Source organism: Leuresthes tenuis, unplaced genomic scaffold (assembly GCF_036924035.1).
Source record: "Leuresthes tenuis unplaced genomic scaffold, fLeuTen1.0.hap1 SCAF_6, whole genome shotgun sequence".
Taxonomy (NCBI): domain Eukaryota; kingdom Metazoa; phylum Chordata; class Actinopteri; order Atheriniformes; family Atherinopsidae; genus Leuresthes; species Leuresthes tenuis.
In genome coordinates, this window is record NW_027325360.1 from 14,447,010 (window position 1) to 14,467,655 (window position 20,646).

At 38.6% G+C, this 20,646-nt stretch overlaps 1 protein-coding gene across 4 annotated transcripts in view; it reads left to right on the forward strand.

The window, feature by feature from the left end:
• Window positions 1-20,646, forward strand: part of pde4d (phosphodiesterase 4D, cAMP-specific) — a 129,767-nt gene that overhangs the window by 66,472 nt on the left and 42,649 nt on the right. The window contains exon 1 of one of the 4 annotated variants that reach the window (XM_072387766.1): window positions 11,783-12,721. The exons of 2 other annotated variants lie outside the window; for them this stretch is intronic. In XM_072387766.1, coding sequence (XP_072243867.1) covers window positions 12,633-12,721 — 89 coding nt within the window. In that variant the 5' untranslated portion in view covers window positions 11,783-12,632. Of the gene's footprint in view, window positions 1-11,782; window positions 12,722-20,646 lie in introns of those variants that run through there. One more of the 4 variants, XM_072387768.1, reaches the window with a different exon arrangement.

The following is a 20,646-nucleotide window of genomic DNA, read 5'->3' on the forward strand; positions in this document are numbered from 1 at the left end:
CCATATTGATTGAAAATGTTTCATTTCTGCTCCTCTACGAAGCAGTGTCATAGTAAATGTACCACCTATCCTGCCGATGTGAGTGAGAGTGTGATAAATGTGTGGGAGTGGTCTTTTTTGCATGGAACACATCAGTGTGAATGTGTGCCATTACTGCAGTGAGGGTGATATGTGTGTGTGTGTGTGTTAAAATGTGTGTGACGGCAATGCGTCATTCTGTGACTTGCAGAAGCCCAGGAGCTCCCTTTTGGCATCTCCCATGCTGCTTCTGTTATGCAACGCTGCTGTTTTCACACTGTTGCTCTCTCTTACACTCTCTTTCATTCCCTCTTTTTCCTCCTCATCCCTCTCTACTTTGTTTTTTTTGTTCATGCACTTTATGTGCAGAATATAGAAATGTTTGGAGCCATGGAGCTTGAGTGGAATTTAGGAGATCTTTTGTAGCGATGCGGAGCTGAGCACTATTTTACACCGTTCGGCAGACTGCAACTTGTGGAGGCATACAATTAGTGTTCTGTTTATTTCATTGTTTTTTTTTATCTTTTATTTGCTTTGTTGTAAGTTTTCGTTGGTACCTTCCCTTCAGAATAACTGTATTATCTCTGTGTATCTATCCCCACCCACTCATTCTCTGCAGTACACTGTCTTTCCTGGGATACAGCTGCAGTCATGCTTAGAGAAGCTTATTAGTACTTTACACCAGTCGTTTATAACATAATTCAGTTCTAAACACGGGAGCTACTATATTACTTGTTTTATAAAGGAAAAAAAACTGAAAAAAATTATTGAAGCAGGACAGAGCAAGTTAGAAGAAGAATATGTTGAAAAGCTGGAACACTCAGCAATGGATGTATAAAATATCTGGTGGTTTTCAAAGCATGGTTTTATCTGCTTTGAGTATACTTTTTCATTCTCTACAACAACTTTAAGATGTCTTCACCAGACCACATTAGCTCAGCACAATTAGAATCAGCCTGAATAGGTGTTTATCGGCATATATCCATTATTGTTGTGGGGAACTTAAATGATAGCAGTAATATGATACTTAGCTGATACCTGTGTAGGAACCTCGCTGTTAGTTTGCCCTATTCAGCAGAAGTCACTTGGTTGGGTCACACAAAATGTAACATCAGGAGTAGACAGTGATTGGTATGTAAAGGGAAAAAAGGTATTCTGACATGGCTGTAGGATACGTTCACATACCTTGTTACCTTGTGATTTGTGATCTGCGTGTTAATACATGCAGATACTGCATATTGCAGTGCACCAGTAAAAGACTGGTAGCCCAATGCTGCAGTTGTTTTTTAATACATTTTCTTGGTTTAATAACTTTCGTTCTAAATGCCCGCCAGATGATTTTTATTTGCATTGCCCGGCTCACTAAAAGACAGATTTTTTTTTAACATTTTACCAGAGAGGAGTTTTATGTCATTGCTGAGATGAGCATATTCCCAAATATGCAAGACTCAGGTGGGGTCTGTGTGACATAAATGTCTTCATCAGAGCGTGTGCGTAACGCTGTCTGCAGAAATTTGGAATTCTGTAAGTGGCAATTTGTTGCAACCAAGCAGACTTGTTTGCTGATTTGAGTCAGGGCACTCATACATTACAACGTACAGTAAATGTTGATTTACAGGAATGCAGTGCTCCAAGTTGACAATAAAACGTTAATGGTCCAGTGTCTGTGTTAACATCAATAAGAGACTGTGAATGGGCCATTAAGATCCTAGGCCAAGAAGCTGTTGTGTATTTGTAGTCAGGATTAAATTTAATCAAACTGTGATTCTGTCATGAGGTGATTCTATTTTTTTTTGTCCTTATAAACAGTTGTTGGATTTGGGGTCAGACTTGCTTGAGAGAAAATTTAGTATGTATAAACAGAATTATTGACATTGATGATGCTGCAGAAGTGAGACATATTTGGCGTGGTGCCTGATTTTTACATGTAATCCTTACATGTCATGGAAGCTATTCTCAGCAAAATTATCAATGAAAACATTTGATGGCCTCATGTTAGCAACAACAGTATTAAACAGATTACTGGTATTTCTTATGGCGGTTTGATGATTTTTACGAATGATTTTTAGTTCAATTTGACAGTTGCATGTTTGTGCTGTAAAGGCACAGCTTTTCAAGTCTTCAACCAAGGATTACATTTATTCAAACTATAGCCTCTTTATACTATACCTCTTTAAAAAACCCTATTAACCTAGCTAACATCTGGCTTATGAGAGCAATAGGAAAGCATTTAATTGGAATTGAGTCCTGCATCAAATGGCTCTGTCGTTGTTGTGGAAATTTATCATCTGTGGCTCCAATCCTCATAGTTGGGAAAACAACATCTGGGTGCACACCCTGATTTTCTCTGAGCTCACTATGCTCAGGGCTACAAGAGTTGGCACATCTCACTTTATCTTTTCATAAACCCAGCGTAATGAACGTAACATTTTACATAGAGGCTCTGTATATGACATAAGAAACTAACACTCAACAGGGATTGAAAAAAAAAAAAATTTTGGAATTTTTTAGCATGTGTGTGTATTTTTTTTTGCAGTTTTAACAATCCCAAATTAATTTTCGTCCCATAAATTCAAGGCTTCTTTAGTTTTCTTTTCTGGTCTTAGTGGTTGTACTTTTAGTTACATTTTGAGTAAGCAGAATGCCTCCACATCATGTTGCGCTGACATTTTCATGTTGATTCCTCCACCCACTTGAATGACAGAACTTTTATGTTGAGTGACCCGTAATGTTCCCTGAACACGGTGATAATTCTTCTTGGAAATGTAGAAAACCAGTAACAGAAACAGATGATGCAAGTTGTGATGACTAATTACAGTCAATGATTTCCAGGATGCTGTGCACTTCATGGGTCTCTACGGTATATACTGTAAGCTATTTTAGGGGGAATTTCCCTGAATGGTCTCAGTTTCAGGGGTAAATACTTGTCAGTAAGAGAGACCTCCACATGGAGGGAAGATTTTTTTCTCAGCTTTTTCCCAGCTGTACCAGTTTGCCCAAAAGCTATTCGTGGCTATTATCAACAAGTACAATTCACCAGATGTTTTACAATTATAGATAAACCAGTTGGTTCATCTTTTTATTTCCTGTTATAACATGTGAAAATTGTGGTTTCTTTTCTCCTCTGTATGTGAGGCCTGCAACCATATCAACACACAGGTGCACAGAAAGACTTGTACATGTGAATACATGCAAGCATATTGTACAGTGCGCACCCAGTCATACTTGCATGTTTTTAACCACAGGTTCAGAGATGCAAAATGAAAAGGCACTCAGGCAAATCAACTCTTCAGCTCCTCTCTCTTCTTGACTTGACATCTGTTTGTGTTTAAGTGCAAACCATTATGCCCTGTTCTTCACTTCAACAGCCAACTTTCTTGACAACTGTAAAACCGTCTTTGCTTTTTAAGCAGAGTGTAAGACTGGCTTTCATTTCAGCGTGATGTCAGAAGTTCATTCTGCCAGCCTTAACTGGCAGTAGTCTCATACAGATTTCACACAAATGTAACAAGGCTCACACAGATTGCCTCTCAACCACACTTTTAAAGACTCTTAACATCTTATAACTCCATTTCCCCTCCAATTCCAGCTCTGCAACTCTGAATCTTATAAAACATTTAGAGTAACTACTTGCACTTAATGCTCTTCTCTTCTCTTCTCTTCTCTTCTCTTCTCTTCTCTTCTCTTCTCTTCTCTTCTCTTCTCTTCTCTTCTCTTCTCTTCTCTTCTCTTCTCTTCTCTTCTCTTCTCTTCTCTTCTCTTCTCTTCTCTTCTCTTCTCTTCTCTTCTCTTCTCTTCTGTCAAAGTATACCTATTACACAGCAGAATATTTCCTCTGGTGTCTCTAAATTGTAGCAAACCACCTTTCTGCCTGGGGTTTCTAGTTTGCTGACAGGTTTCATGTTGTGATGGTGTGGTATGGTTGAAAGTTTGACTTTTAAATGTCATGGGAGCCATGACAGCAGACAAGGGTGGCATGGTCATTGCTGTCTCCTCCTCAGCCTTTCCTGTCATATCCACTTAGCTGAATGTACCATGGAAGCCAGGGACTAACACAAGCTAGACAAATAATGCCAACAAAATACACTTTGATCATAGTTAAGCATTTTTTAAAATTTTGAATTTGTTTCCAAGTGATATTTTGACATCCTCTTTGAAATATTGTTTGATAGTGTTTGAGGGTAAAGCTTTACTTGAATGACTTTAGTTTTCTTTAGAGATTTCATTCTATTTGACCAAACATGAAATAAACAACTTTCTCATTTTCGCGCTCTTATCTTGGTAGGGAGCTTTTCACTTTGATTTGATGCATCCTGGTGGTTTTCAGTCAGTTTTGATAAGCTTTTTCTCAGTTTGGCCATTTAATAGTTATTAGGGCGCCATGATCCAGCTAATGACATGTGTGATGTATTATATTTTTTTGCGTTTTTACTTGCTATAGTTTTTGCACTGCCTGTGTGCTTGTATCTTACTGCTATAAACAAACTGAAATGTGAGCCAATTATGCAAATATTTGGAAGGGCGTGTGCAGTTCTGTGTGTTGACCGAGTTCAGTGGTTTACCCCACAATTTGAAGATTGGCTAAGCCTTTCTCAGAGTAAGATAATTTTACAGCCGGCAAGCCTCCTGCTAACATGTAATTACCTAACAGGTTAATGTCACACAAGTCCCCCCGCAGCATTCTCTCCTACATGCTGCTCCTTCTTCATAATTCATGCACTCTAATGGATTTCTAGCAGTGAGAGAAAAACAGACAGAAGTCTTGCATCTTCCTTCATGACAGTCATTCACATATCTTGTTCTGTTAGAGAATTTAAGGGTATATTTCTGTCTTGAATTTATATTTTTATATTTTATCTTGTTATTTTCCTCCTACTACTACTTCTGCTTTGAGCCATGTGAGCTACATAACTCTGGAAATAGAAACATCTTTGGTACAGACTATTCAATGCATTATCTACATAATGTGCATATTTAACGTGATACAAATGTATGACACTTTATTTTGCATATGCTGTATCAATAATACAACTATGAGTCCTGTCCCTTCTGACAGACATAGACAGACGTGTGGATTCCAAGAAAAAGCAGAGTGAAGTCAAAAGCATACAAATTTTTGGTATCAGACATCTGAAAAGGTATCAAATGTCTCTCGTAAGTCATTCTAAATGGTTTTAAGCTTAAAGCAGTTATAAATGCTCTTAATACGCTTTGTGTAACAGAAAATTCAATATGCTCATAATGGTTTGAGAGAAGTGATTTCGGAGGGCCTCTGTTTGCCGTAGATAATAAAATCATGCAAAAAGATAACTGGACAACATGTGAGACAGGGATTGACTTTTTGATAGATTAGTGATTGAAATTTTGAGTTTTCTCCATCTTTCTGAGAAATTAGACTACGACAACGTTTAAGAAAAATCATAAAAGAAAAAGAAAATTCTGACCAAGATCTTAGTCAAGCCTGTCTTCATTCATTAAGTGCAACTGCAGACTTGATCTTTCCCCTGAGCCTACAGTAATTAGCATATCACTGGAGGTCATCTTGGGTCATATCATTCCTCAGAGGAACTACTAATCACACCCGAATAGACACTCGGTTCATCCAGTACTGTGATTAAGGCTCAGACTAGTCAGACAGAGCAGGGGGAGCCAGTCAAGCGCTTTGGCTGCAACAGTGACACGGCGTTGGTGCAATGCAGGAAAAGTCTATTTTTGGAGGGGTTGAGCAACAGAGCTGACACCATGGTTAGGAATGGAAGCGCGGAGAGCATTGGATGGGGTCTTTGCAGAAAGTGATGGCATAGAAGTGCGTGCGAACCATAGATCTACACAATAGAAATTCAAAACAATTTTGAAAACATCTGTGCAACCTGTGTATCTTGTCACTTTTTATCTGCTTCTGTAATGTGTTTATATCTGGGAGGTATGTCTTCAAATAAGAAAACCACAACAGATACAGCAAGAGGAACCAGTTTAAATGAAGTTATTGTAGAAGTAGACAGAATTACGAAATTGATCACTTTTTTTTTACATTTGAGTCATATTTGATTCTGTGGCTGTTGCAATTACACAAATATTGTTTCGGAGACATAAGTATACAATTGAATCACATTTTTTTATTTTTTTTTTGCACAACAGTTCTCGACTGAGGCAAAATATATATATGTTACATATTTCAGGGAACAAAAGCATCCTTTAAAATGTAGTGTTCGTCGCTAAATCTGTAACAGCACAACATGGTAGACTGGCCTGAACTATAATGATGAGCAGTGAAATTTTATAACGCTCTAACTCGTGTGCTTTCAGAGTCACCAGCTTCCAAAATGCACTCACCCCTGCAGGGTGAGTGGGTGAGCTTAATTTGATGGCTTGGGTACAAAGCTCTAGTTGAAGTGTGCAGTGCAATTTTTGCGCTCTGATGGGAGCATTTGAAAAGCATAATTGAGAGGAATCTTGATAGTCATTGTCATCTTTAGCCAGTACCTGTACATTTACAGGCCACTGTGTGAACCCAATTAGGGCATTGGTTGCCCAGAAGTCAATGAGACTGAACGATATTTAAAAAAAATGCTTCATTGCATTAGAACCTAACATATATACCGCTATGCATCATCTAGCTAAAACAATTTTAGAGTTGGATAATCTAAAAAAAGAGGGAAAAAATTTGTATGTCATGTCTTCATAATAACGCTCGTGGTGCTTTAAATAGTTGTTTCTGATTTGGTTTATAACAGATCCCAGTGTTAGCCATTAATGCTGCATTTATCTTTTAGCATCTCAGTTTCTCTGAGATGTAAACAAAGAAAAAAGGGCATGTTGCTGCTTCTGTAAAACTAATCTAGAATCTAATTTTAAGAAAAGATGTTTGGCCAATTACAAATAAAATTCAAACTGGGCACCTCTTCCTTGGCTAAATTAGTAAAAGTGTTTTGGAGCAGCAGGAAAGAAAGCATATGCCAGCCTGCACAAGCTGTGTAACACATGCAAATCTGAGAAATACAACCCCAATTCCAAAAGAGTTGGGATATTGAGACACACATTAAAAACAGGATATGAAAAGAAGAATAAGTGGTTCTAAAATAATCAGCTGGAGGAACATGCAACTAAATAGGTCAACTGGCAGCAGTTTGGTAATATGATTGGATATCAGAGGAGCCGCTTTGAGAGGCAGGGTTTCTTAGAAGTAAAGATTGAAAAGAAGTTCAGCAATCTGTATCTAAAAATAAGACATGATTCTGTCATAGAAATCACTGCATGGGCTCAGGAAAACTTCCAGAAATCATTGTCTGGGAACACAGTTCACTATGCCATCCATAAATGCAGGTTATCATGCAAAGCTGATCCGTTATGTTGGCGTCTTCTCTGCACCAATGCTCGTTTAAAAAAATCTAAATTTGAAATTCTTTGTGCATGCCGTTTCTAGACCTTTTATCAATAGAAAACATGGCACATCATGAAATGCAAAACATGACAAAGAATACCCAGAAGCAGCCAGAGTCTTGTATTGAATAAAAATGGGACAATAGTTATCTTCCAAAGGTCTAGTAACTGGTCTCCCAAGTTTCCAGACATTAAAAGAAAAGGAGATTCTACACACTGATAAACACATTATTTGAGTGTAGCTTATTATTTTAAGTGTAGCTCAGCCTGACCTGGCCAGACACAGATGTGACACACAGAAAGCAAAGTGTAGACAGCAGACAGAGTTTTTGAATGATTGCTATGTTTTATAGTCCTTACACCCTGTATTCTATTATTTGCTAGTGGCTATTAGGATTTGGTACTGAATTCTGTACTTTTAATGGCACCAATCAAATTACGCTGAAACCAGCGAGCACTGATTTATATTTAATCAATTGGTGCCAAATTTCAGTAGCTGAGAGTGCAGCTGGGTTTGAGAGCTCAGTACCCATTATGTTAGAGAGATAGAGAGAGAAACTGCTGCTTGTTAGCTCAGATACTGTAGGAGCAGTGCAGGGTTTCCATCCATACATCCATTTTTATTTGCGAGGGGTCACAAAGTTTTACACCCTGTACTTTCTCTCTAATATCCCACGAAACAGATGCTGACAGAACTGCATGATGACAGTTTTTTTTAATTCACTTTGCACACATGTACCTTCATCTTAGTGCTCTATTAGCCTAATGCATAACTTCATAATTCATTTTACATACACCTCATAAACTCTACATTATTATGTATTTTAAAACAAGTTAGACAAACTTAACAAGCTTGACGTTCTTTTTGTGAACTCCTGAAATGAATTCTCCATTTTTGTTATTATTTGTTTTATTACATAGAGTTAATTACTGAATGAACCAATATGTATTATATTGTTTCAAATGTAGACAGTACCAAACCATACTAGCTACGCACCCACTACCCAAAGACTGCAGTCCAAAAACATCTTGTGTACAAGAAAATAATTACAATACTAAGAAAACATAAAGTGCATTGTTGCTGCAGGAAAAAATAAACCACTACACAATTCTAGACGGTCAAAAATGGTGATTGAGAGGGATTAGTTTAGTTTAGTTAGCAGTCAACTTTATACTCAAAGTCTACCTTTCAGCCCATTGAAGTTTTGTGTACTGGCAACAAGAATCTACAGTATGTTAAGCACATGTTTAACACTGGACTACTGTTGATGTTGGTATTGTCACTTAAGCACAGCAAAAGTTTAGATTTCTCTAACAGTGTAATGGGATAATGATATTATCAGGGAGAGGAGCAGAGTTGATTGCACTGGCTGTTAGTGGGAGCCACCCTCACCAGATGCTGTCAGAGTGAAGATTGCCTGTTGTTATAGAGAACTGATATTTCAGTACGTTCCCATCCGTACCTGCTCTCAGAAAACTGCCTCATGAAGCACTGAAAGCAGATATCACTGTTTACAGTGTGGATGTTTTGTTGGATATAGGTGACTTTAGCCATGGTGTGAGACCTGTATTTCAGTGTATCATGGCACATTATAAACCTTACTAAATCACAGTCTAGTTAAGCTTTATCTGTAGTTGCTGTTTTTTTTAAATAAAATATTGATAAACATTTTTTTGGTTTGATACTCTTTTATATTTGATCCCACACACATTAGCTAATGCAGCAAACGTTCTCTGTCTACACAACAAACAGCTGCGATCCCGTTGTAATTTGGCATATGAAAAATAAAAAACATAATAAGTCCCTTCCTTCTGTCTTTTGGCCTCCATTAAAATCAAAGAGTCAGAAAAACCTCTCCACTCCAGCGGTGAGTAATTTTTAGTCCACTTAAACATTCTTCACATTCTACAGAGTGGCCCTTGAAGGCCTCATGTCCCCATTAGATGTGGGAATCTAATTACAAATATCTGATTTGAAGGGGGAATGAGTTAACCTTTGCTGAAATGCCACTGCACAACCATCTGTGAATGGCAAGGAGGAGGACCATGCCCAAGGCATTTCCACAGTGACACACAGAATGATAGACAGTTGGCCTCCCTCGTGGTAACAATGTGCGTGAGGCTCAGCTTTCTCTGTCTCTGGAGAGATTCTTTTTCCGATTTGAATGTAAAATATCTAGAATTTTTATGTTAATGTGATGATTGAGTAGCTACACCAGCAAATGTGTTTGTTGATATATATTTAATTATCCTTTCAATTTGCTTATGCACAGCAACTTTATAATGTGATTATTTGTTTAAACACAAAAAGTTAATACATTCATTTTGTTGTTGCAAAGCTTAGCCCACATTTCTTGGCAGGCTTTAAAATCTCAAGTTATACGTCTTGCAAACTGCAGGAACTGAAGTTTGCTGCTGAAATGATATGCTGGAGCAGTTTTGTGATTTAACTCTGGAGGTTGTTCAACCTGTGTTCTCAGTACAATTGATCTGCAGAAAAAAATGAAGAAAAGTACTCTGCTAAATGTCAGGACACATGAAATCGATATGTACTTGTTCCGCCGTGTAATCCGGCCCCCTCCCCCTTATGCCCAGTTACAGAGACAGCCCACTAATGTAATGGAAAAAGCCTCCTGATTCAAATATGATGTGTTATTTTGTAGATGGAAAATGCATCGTTCTGTTTACAAGCAGGGGTCACAGATGATGATACGTTAATACTGTTTCAGTACTTTATGGCTGCAATATGTTATCATGTTCACTGTGTTGGGCACATATTGTTGTTTCAAGGATTCTTTGTCCCTGTGTCATGGTTGCATTTAGTTTATTGTTCATAAATCTAAGCTTTTGCTCATGTACTTTCAACCCCATGTCTTGTTTTGGTCTGCAGGTAATGTGATTGTTTTTTTTTTTATAGAGATCCAGTTCAACATTCTCAATCTTCTCTCTCCATCTCAATATCATCTGCCCCCGTTTTGCTTTCTATATAACACTCGCTTTATTTTTCATCCGCTCACCTCCACTCTTTTTCAGGTTGTCGGATGAATCGTGACAGCTCACCAGTGTTGAACAGAACCATTTCCAACAACAAAGCAGGGATTTAGATTATGCAATAGTGCACATATGCATACACATTTGCACTGGGACATACAGCGTATGCTCTATTATTAGAATTCTGGCCCCAGTTTCAGTTTGTATGCATAGTACCTGAAACAATATAATCAGAGGTAGAGGGAGAGTAAATGTTTTTCTGAACATGAATAACAGGTGCTATGCTGTTCTTTAGCTGTTTTCTTGTTTAACCTTTAAAGACTCCTACATTGAATTTTTGCTTCCTGTCGCAACTTAGGCTGTCAACGCTCAAATTACCAACATCTCCCCAAAGACTCAAATCTCTGTGTTAATTTTCCCAAAAGCAGCTTCCTTGACATACAGAACTCCACCCTGACGGGTGTAGCTAAAGGTGCAGCCTCTCAGAGGCTGTGAGGTGGTTTGACTTTTGGCAGGGGTTAAGAAGCTGCTGACGTGTATGCTGGGCAGGATGTGTGCAAGAAGCAGTGCTGGATCCTGTTTTTCAGACCGCAGTAACTGAAGCTTTGGCTTTTAATTTAGAGCTCTCTCACACACTTAAACGGAAACACACAAATTTAGTGTGCCAACCCCAAACCTGGGTTATAATGTCAAATACCCAAATCAATCTGTGCTCATAAAGTCACTCACACACATGATATGTAGATGTGCTGTGATCTATCTTATCCTCAATATGAAGTAGATTTACAAGACAGCATGACCTTTACTCCTTGTCGTTTTTGTGTTTTTCCAAAAGCCACCGGTGTAATAACAGCAGAATGCATTACACTGCAGTAAGAGAAATTACATCCTGTATAACAGGTTCCTTGAGACATACATGCTGTGATAGGGCTCGCTTTTAGTCACACACACCAACTATGTGTTTTACGTAAACTCACATGAACAGGGAGAATAAGGCATTTGCTGTGTGGTTTGAAATGTAATGGTTCACTGGCAGGCATGCAGACTCCACAGACAGATGGGTTGTGCTTAGAGAAGCAAAAACAAAACACAAACTGACAGAGCAACTGCAGCACTTGTTGTCATGACAAAGGAGAGTTATAATACAGGCAAACACACATCAATCAAGGAACGAGAAGTGGGGCAGGGGATTTGAGGGGACAAACTTCTGTCATCACCCTTATCCTTATTATTATGACTGAGGAATTCTATGCACTGTTTTGTGTATACAAATTGTACTTGTGCAGACGTGCTCCTCTGAATGAAGTCTTAAGAGGATCAATAGGTTTAGCTAACTGAGTACAGCAGGCACACCTATTACAGAGTCAGGACATCCCACTGACTGGAGGGAGGGAGGGAGGGAGGGAGGGAGAGAGAGACGATCAGCCGCGAGACAGAGAGCAGGAGAGAAACTGAAGAGACGCTTCACTGTTTTGTTTTTCTCCCTCCCTTCTTCCTCACTTCCCTCCCTGGGAGATTGTGAAAGGGCAGAACAGAGAGGCAGACACAAAATAAGAGAGACAAAGAGAGCAGAGCCAAGAGGATAAAAGCAAACCTGTGACTGTGCCCAACATGCTCTGTCATGCTGGTGTGACTACCGCTGCCTCACCAACCGGCGTTGTTGACTGTCAGGAAAAAGGAATGTTTACCAGAGGAATGACTCCATGAACCAGTTCAACATGTGGATGTGGGACAGCAATTTCCAAACCTTCGCTGGTAGGATCCCACGGAAAAAAGAGCAGCAGCCAGAGAGCTTAGCTGGTCCTGTTGGGTGGCCGCCTGTGTGCTCGCACTGCTGACACTCTCACTTTGAAACTGACTTCACTCAAGGCTCAAGTCTTGCACTACTTAACAGTTTTTATTGCTTTTTTTTAGTCACCACGTTTATTGGAATTTTTATTTTCTTCTGGAATTCAATGGATTTTATGGAGCTAAGTTGTATGTTTTTAAGATTGCCTTGTTAGAAAGAAACTGAAGCATTTTGCTATGATGCTCTAGGACCAAGTAAGTGAAGCAAGAAGTTCTTCACTGGAGGACTAGTCTGAATGTACGCACAGCAGTGGACTTTTACAGTACTATGGACCACTATAATATATACTGGAGCCTGCAGACACTGTGGGGCAGTGTAGATAACTTAATAGATAGGGGGGCTCACAGGGTGAGAGGTTAACAGAAAGGAGGATCAGTCCAGACAAAGCTTTGCTATGAAGCCTGGACGATGCCCAGGTGTTTCCAGTGATAGGTCCATGATGCATCTCAGCCATTTTCCCTTTAGAAGGCACTCCTGGATATGGTGAGTATTGCTTATAGCAATGATAGAAGTGATTTTTTTTTTCTTTTCATGGAATTACTGCTGTCACTTAACTATGTTTATTTAATTTCAAATAAGAAAATTGTCACTGGTATGTATTTTGGTTTAATATGTTTTTTTGTTTTAATGGTATTAGTTAGAGTTCTCCCATGGCTGGCCCTGCCCAGTGTCATTTTTTTTTTCTCGAGCTCAGCTCAGATGTATTCAGGGATATTTATTGTTAAATGGGCCAGACATTTCCTGTCATTTTCTCCCACACTAAATGCTTCAGTTGATCCATAAACTCGAGGGCAGGCCAGAAATAGCAAGCCAAGCACACAGAGGTGTTGTAATACTGAGACTGCTGTTAAAGAGGTGGAAAATCATTTAGGTTGAAGTAGTGGGTCGTTGGATTCTGCTGTCCTGTTTTGATTAGTTATAGATAGACTTGGTTTATAACGGGTATAGTTGTGTCTTCCCTTCTATGTTATGAACTGGGAGGGACACAGAAAAGTCAGTGATGTCATCAGAGGAGGTTGTTGGGATGTGGACAATGTTTGTATTCCCAACAAAATTTTCTCGTGAGTTTGGTTTTTCATGCTGATAAGGCAAAAAAAAAAATGTAGTCAGTTGACATTGCCTAAAACAACTAGATGCCCCTGTCTAACAAAGCTGTCAAATATCATTTGTTAGCATGCCCTTCCCTGTCGTTAAACACCTCTCATGCAAACACAGACTTCATTCTGCCACACTTAAGCAAAGTCTTACCTACATTTTGTTTTTCTTTCAGTCATAAATAGCTCTGGGCCTCTGGATATTCTCTATGTTGCTTATATCGTGCTGAATGCAAAGCACAGACCTACACACTGTTGTATCAATTCCAATAACTTTACTCTTTCCATTTGAGTATGATGCATTAGGAGGCAGGGGAATATGAAAGCATCTCTAGATTTGATACAGGTTACTTTATGTATTTGGCACAAATTACACTTGTTGAGTCAATTGATGCGTCTGCTCATATTGCTGAAAAAAAGTAGATTTAAGTATTGAATTCAAAATCACTTAAGAAACTGAGTAAATTGTTGGTGTGAATATTTTATGCAGTGGCATTAATTAACTTTTCCAGCCAGTGAGCTTCAGAGAAGTGAATGGAAGACAGACGAATAAATGTGGAGAAGTAGACGATTCTATACAGGCATCATGGAACAGAAGAAAACATATGTAAGCAAGTCCCCGCAGCTCACATAGTGCTCGCATGCGAACACATACAGAAACAGCGTTGGCCTTAGGAAGTTAGGAAGCAGAACACAAAGGTAATTTTCTCAATTATCATAGGAATTATTTTACCTTTAACAAACATTGACATCAATAAAGTCTTCCCTTGATGCCGTTTTTTCTTGATTAAATTCCCTTTAAAAAATCTTGCTGAGAAGTGACTCACAGCATGCTGGAATGTATTGTGCTGCTGAATTGGATGAATGTTGCAAGCCTAGTTATAATGTTAGAACAACAATTCAGGGCTGTCATAGTTGTCAGATTCGAGCATTGGTCTCTGAAAATGGGAGATCCGCCTGTCAGAGTCCATTTAAACCCCATGCAAGATTCTTTTTTTTCTTTCTGTCTTTACACAGCAGTTTTACGTACCACATGACTAAGTTCGTGTGTGTGTGTGTGTAGGAGCAAAGAGGAGCTTTCAGGAGGACCTGTATTATTCATTGCACCTTGATAATGGACTCATTCTCCTCTCCCTGTACCAGACCTGTATAGCACTGAGAGAATCAGCCTCATGAAGATTACAAAAAGATGAATATATTTCTGGAAAAGATATGTACATGCACTCTCCCACTCATGAACACAAAAGTTGAACCTTTTGAAGACTAAAAATAACACATTTGAGGTTGTTAAGCTCAGATGGCCATGACACTTTGGCCATTCAGGAACATACACTCCTTTAGTCTCTTCAGCAGATATCGCAGCTTTAATCTATTGCTGTTTTAGACTCAGCATAGTAACTCAACTTGATTTATTTACTGGATTTCATAAAAAATACCCCAAAATGTTTCTGAAAGCAAGTTAGACTGTAAATTAAAGTTAATAGGATAATGAAACACCAAATGTTAGGATAATATAGGACTAAAGGCAGTTACTCTGGAAAACTCATCAGCATGGTAATATTACTATAAGATTTAAAGTCTGGTTTAAAAGCAGGTCTCAAATTTAGTTTTGAAAATATTGAGAGCGCATGCCATTCTTTTCTCCTTTTTGGGGACACAATTCAACATTGTAAGAAAAAAATTGAATGGGGATCCCAGTTATCAGACTGGGTACAACAGAACAAATTAAAGTAAATCTTTGGTGTGAGGAGAAACAGCTTTGTTTAAAGCTTTACAAACAAGACGTTTAGAATACACTCTACAAAATACGTGCTGCCATAGCCGTGAGAGCCTTTTTCTAATTTTAGTGGATTCTGGTAGCAGTTTTTTTTTCATTAGACCTTTCAGAGCATCCAAAGAAAAGTGAATCTGATAGTCTAAAGGGTTAGTAACAAAAGTGTGCATTAGCATTTAGAGTTATGAAAGGGTAATAATCTACTGGCAAAAAGAATGCTTTAATGATTATGCTGAGATGAGAATTGAGATCGAGGGACTAGAATAATTCCCAAGTTGCTGATTTGAGTTATAATCAGTTTGATAAAACCACTAAACACTTAGTTCAGTTTTTCACTTGCTGCTTTGGGTCCTATTAAATGTTTTATTATCATTTTGTTTTTACACATTTTGCATTAATGTCAGTGAAAGAAGAAATCCCAGCCTGCAGCACAATAGTGTAATTTGTCGAAGCAGATTGTTAAAACTGTGTATTGTTAGCATGGAATTGACAGTGATGGTTAACAATGCTAAAAAAGATCAGACATGACCAATGGGCTGTATACATAATGTTAATGTATATTAGCTTTCAGCTATGCTATAACTTTTTGCCTACATTTTTTTGTTGAGTGTTGCCCTCAGTCCTGCAATGAATAAACTGAGATGTATGATTGTCTAAACTTCATTAAACACTAACCAGAAAGGAGATGAAAAGTGTGTGTAGTAATCCAATTAAGTGAATCCAGTGCCTCAGAGATCAGGAGAGGGAATCGGCAAGACTATATTTAGAACAAAGATTGCAGATGCTTTGCTGCATGGCTTTTCTCTCTCCCTATCCACCACTAAACGCTGGAGCATGTGTGTAGTCACTGGACAAGAAACCATTTAAAAAGGATGTTTTTGTAGATTTTATTAAAGGTTTTATAGAATATCAAGTCTCATTCTCCCAGCTCACATTCTCCTCCTACCTCCCTTGCTTCCAATGGCCTCATAGGTGGCTCCTTCAGATGCTTTTAGTCCATATGATAACAAGACAACTGTAATTTTTTCACATTGTCTTTGATTCTAGTGTTGCTAGTCAGTCTCAGCCAAATCTTAGATTGCTTCCTATCAGTCTTAGTCACTTTGTTGGTACCAAGGCAGAGATTTTAGAAAGTGCTTTTTGGAGACAGCAGAGACTTGCTGTCAGTTTTAAGAAGACCCAGTCATTAGTCATTGTAGTCCCAGAGAACCCCAGCACTTACTGTGTAATCGTGAGTATGTGTACAAAATACAGATCTATTTCTCACTTCCAGCATCAATCTTTGCCAGCCTGCTGTGCAGGAGGATGCTGACATCCTCAGCCTTATTAAGGGTGCTCCCCATTCACTCCCCCTGAAAAAGGCCACGCAGTCTAACACTTCTTCCTTCTTAACACTTTTTCTTACACTTTGTCTTCTCACATAAACCTGGCTGCTTTGTGAGTGTGCTCAATGAATGAAATGATTGATATCCACACTGGGCTTGTACACTATGTATTGATTCTTTCTGTGCTTTGCAGTCCAAATACAAAATGACTGATGGGAGCACCATATAGCTCAACTGATTGAGCAGGTGCCCTATGTACAGAGGCTGTGCTTTCTCGATGCAGCTGGCCCAGGTTTGATTCCCATCCTAGAGCCCTTTGCTGCATGTATTCTCCCACTCTCTCTGCTCTCTTTCCATTCTACCCACTGTTGAATTCTTGCAAGTCGCTTTGGATAAAAGCGTCTGCTTAATGCATAAATGTAAATGAATAAAGACCACTAGTGCCCCAAAAACCTTTGCTGTGATAATGCAGCTTTCATGTACAGTATATATGAGCGGTCTTGGATAGAGTCTTTGTGACAGAAATCTGTTTGTTTCTCATTCATGCTGCCAGTTATGTTTTGATTGGAATTACATAACCCAGTTGGCAAGCAAAAGCTTGGATTTGATAGAAGCATTAGTGAATTCTTGTTCTGCTTATTTTTAAACCTGAATTATAAACATGTGCTTTGCTGTGAGCTCTCTTTTAATTGAAATCAAAATATATCAAAATGGAAAAGCAGATCCAAGGGACACTCCTTGTCAAACACGTTGCCGTGGTTGTGAAACTGAACTGGTTTCATTTTCAGCTGCTGTGAAAGTGGGGTTTGCATGGTGTGGCTAATCACTGGGATTTCACAATATTAAGTGGAAGCTGTTGTAACCCCAACTTTTCCAAGAGTCAATGCACTGTTAGATTAATTATAAAGTCACTTGAAGCATAACTGGCACATTCTTGCTGTTGTGCTTGAATTTCTTAGTTTGATGGTTTAGTCTGCACACAAGAAAATCACACGCTGCTTTTGAGACAAAGTCTCCACTGTTTCACCTTCTCTATGTTGGGGACACTTCATTTGCTTTCTTTTGAATTGTTAAATGATCAGCTCATCATTTTGCACTTATTTTTTTCCATGTCATCTTGCTGTTAGTGTGTTTGTCTAAGCAATGAGTCAGTTAGTACTGGCAGTCTTATGTCCCTCTCTTTCCCAGCCTTCCACTTGCTTCATCACCCAGTTGCCTGTCACACATTGCTGCTGTTGGATTTCACATTGTTTGATTCTCCCATTTACAATTGATCCCTTTTTCCTCTTTAACTTACAGAAGGACCTCATGGGTTACACAAAACATTAGATGAGATGCCATGTTAAATGAGGAATCTCTATTGAGGCTGTATTGTCATTAGTCACTGCAGCATTGCAGTGCCCAAAACACACTCCGGCAGGCAACAGCAGACAAACACGCAGCAGTGTTTAGCGTTGTAAAAATAATTGGACATATCAGAGGTTTTTCTCATCTAGAAAAATAGAATGAGTCAACCTTTGTGCATATTTGTCTGTTTATGTGATTAATATTGGACTGCTCTCACCATTTATTACTAATTCTATAATCATTGAGTCGCAGTTGTCCTTTTGCAATATTGTTTCTGTAGAGCTAAATGTGACCATTTCCTCCACTGTCTTCAGTAGGTATGAGTAATAAATGAACATTTGTAAAGCAGAAGGATACAATGCACTCTTTACAGCCTTGATGCTAGCTTCAGTGGTTATGGCTAAGTGACACCATAGTTACATAACTGTCTCTGAGTGCATGTAGAATTAATACAGGGACCTCAGTTCCTCACAAGGACCTTGAGGCATCTTTGGCATCACTTTCATTTTAAATGTCTTTTTCATTTAAGCTTTAATAATTTCATCTGCAGCCATCTTTTGCTGCTGTCCACACAGCAGCTGCTGTGTAGGGTATTCAATCATGTATTCATCTGCGATACAGAGGCAAGAAGATGGACAGATCAATAAGAACACAACATGGCAGCCAAACATATTGTAAGTAGAGAAATAACTCCAGGTTCTACCGTTAGCTCCTCATAAATCTCAAGCAGAAATATTACTTTGATGAAAGGAGCTTGGACTGCTGTGCAGTGGCAGACGACGATGCTTGATGTTTGTGATAGTTAAACGTGAAGGTAAAAGTAGGTAACTAACACCATATATTTTGCTTTAACCCCAAGTACTCGACAATCCAGCTGTCTGTTCTGATTAGCTGTGGTTTGATACCATCTTTTTTTTGGCCTTTCAATTTTTTCTCTGCTTTATTTAACTTAATTTGAATGTCTTTGATTTAGACTTCTTATTGAGCAAAGCACACAACATTAAGTTGTTATGGCTCACAGAAACTATTGAGGGCATTTTTTTTTACATAATAAGCTTTTCTAAGCTGATAAATATATACACAAATGATTAAAACAACAACTTCTCTGTCTTCTATGGAGAGTATCTTTTTATTGATACAAACTGCGATTATGTTTTCCTGAGTTTCACAGTGGCTGATGGCTAAACAAAACAAAGTACTCAAATGTCGTTACAGTTCATTTGTGCACGTCACTATGTGACCCAAAAAAAACTTGATTTTTGCCAAAAGATGTTATCATTCTCAAGTCCCTTTCCTGCAGGAAGAAAGCAGCTCTCTGAGAGGAGTTAGTTAGATACCCCCACTGCAGATGAAAAACAAACCGTTGTAATGAAAGAAAAAGATGAGGTGAATAGTGTTTCAAGGAAAACAGTGTGGAGGCTTAGCCCTGGGGTTTTCATTAAGATAAACTCAGTCAGAAAGTTTTAAGGCACTCAGTCTGAGGTTATGGGGGTTGGGCGGTTCATCTGTCTTTGATTTCTTGGCTGCTTTTGATAGAAGTTTTACCAGGTAACCACTGTTAGATTTTGATTTCCCAGCAAGTTTTGACTTACCCAAGATATCTACACTCATTCTGAGCAGTTGACGTATCTGCTCAGCTGTTTTATTTCCATCGCCTCCCTCGTCGTCTGTGTTACAGTCATAATACACAGGGCATCACAAATGTAATGGGAATTACCTCTTATTAGTAGAAAAACAGGGTAATGACGTAGTTCAGCTCATGAGGGAATTGCTTTTGACGATGGTGGTGATTTGGATTGCCATGATGACGACAGCATGTATGAGGAGGCATAGAAAAAGATTAGAAAGGCTTAGCCTGAGAGAGGGAGTCCCCTCTCTTCCACATGTGTGCGCACATACCTCATTGGATTTGAAAATATTACAGACTTATGCAGACTTATAATTCCTGCTAATGCTTGCAAGGAAACCTGTGAAGGTAAAAGAATGTCAATGATTTTTGGGCACTATATTTTGAAGCTGGTATAAAGCCCAGGGCTCATTTAGAGTTCTCTTGTGGTTGTTTCTTTTTGACTCTTTTGTTTAATTTTATTGATGCATTGTGTCAAACATCCCCTCAAACTCTACATATCAAGCCTCTTTTTATAACTGGTGTTTAGTCTGCATTTTTTACCTTCCTTTGCAAGTACTGTAATATTATGAGCGCATTTGTTCGCTGCTTCCTTAGTGGAAACTCCCACTTGCACAGCCTTAACTGTAACTCTTCCCATCCATCCGGTAAAACAGATTCTCACATTGCATGGTGTAGAAAAAAAAACTAGCTCAGCAGGACATATATAATAAACAAGTTTATGACAACATTGAGGATCTTTACTGGCATGCATAGCCAACTTTCAACCCTATTTTCTGCCCATTTTAGCATAGATTTGGTATTTTCCTTTGCACAAATATACAGTTTAATTTCCTCCTCTATTTATCAGTATTGGGTTGAGATGAAAGGAGTTGAGCCGTTGAGAAAACTTCATAAATGTAAATCAGCACTACTATCAAACTGAACAGATATGTAGTCTGGGAAGAGATTTGTAGTCTTTCCTGTTGCTGTGGATCCCGTAAAAAACAAACAAAAAAAACAGCTTTGTAATAAGTTTCTTTCCTGCCATACCAGCCTGGGTACATAGTTTGGAAATTTGAAACCGTCAGTTGCAGGTTTCACAGAAGTTAGCGACAGCCCAATGACCTGAATCAAGCAGAATATATATGTCCTGTGTTTTTACAATTCAGTGACAATGGGTGTGTGTGCCGTAAGGAAAGAGTTAATTTGCTGCCTTGCAAACTGCAAGTTAAAACTTGTTGAACTGCAATAGGTTTGTA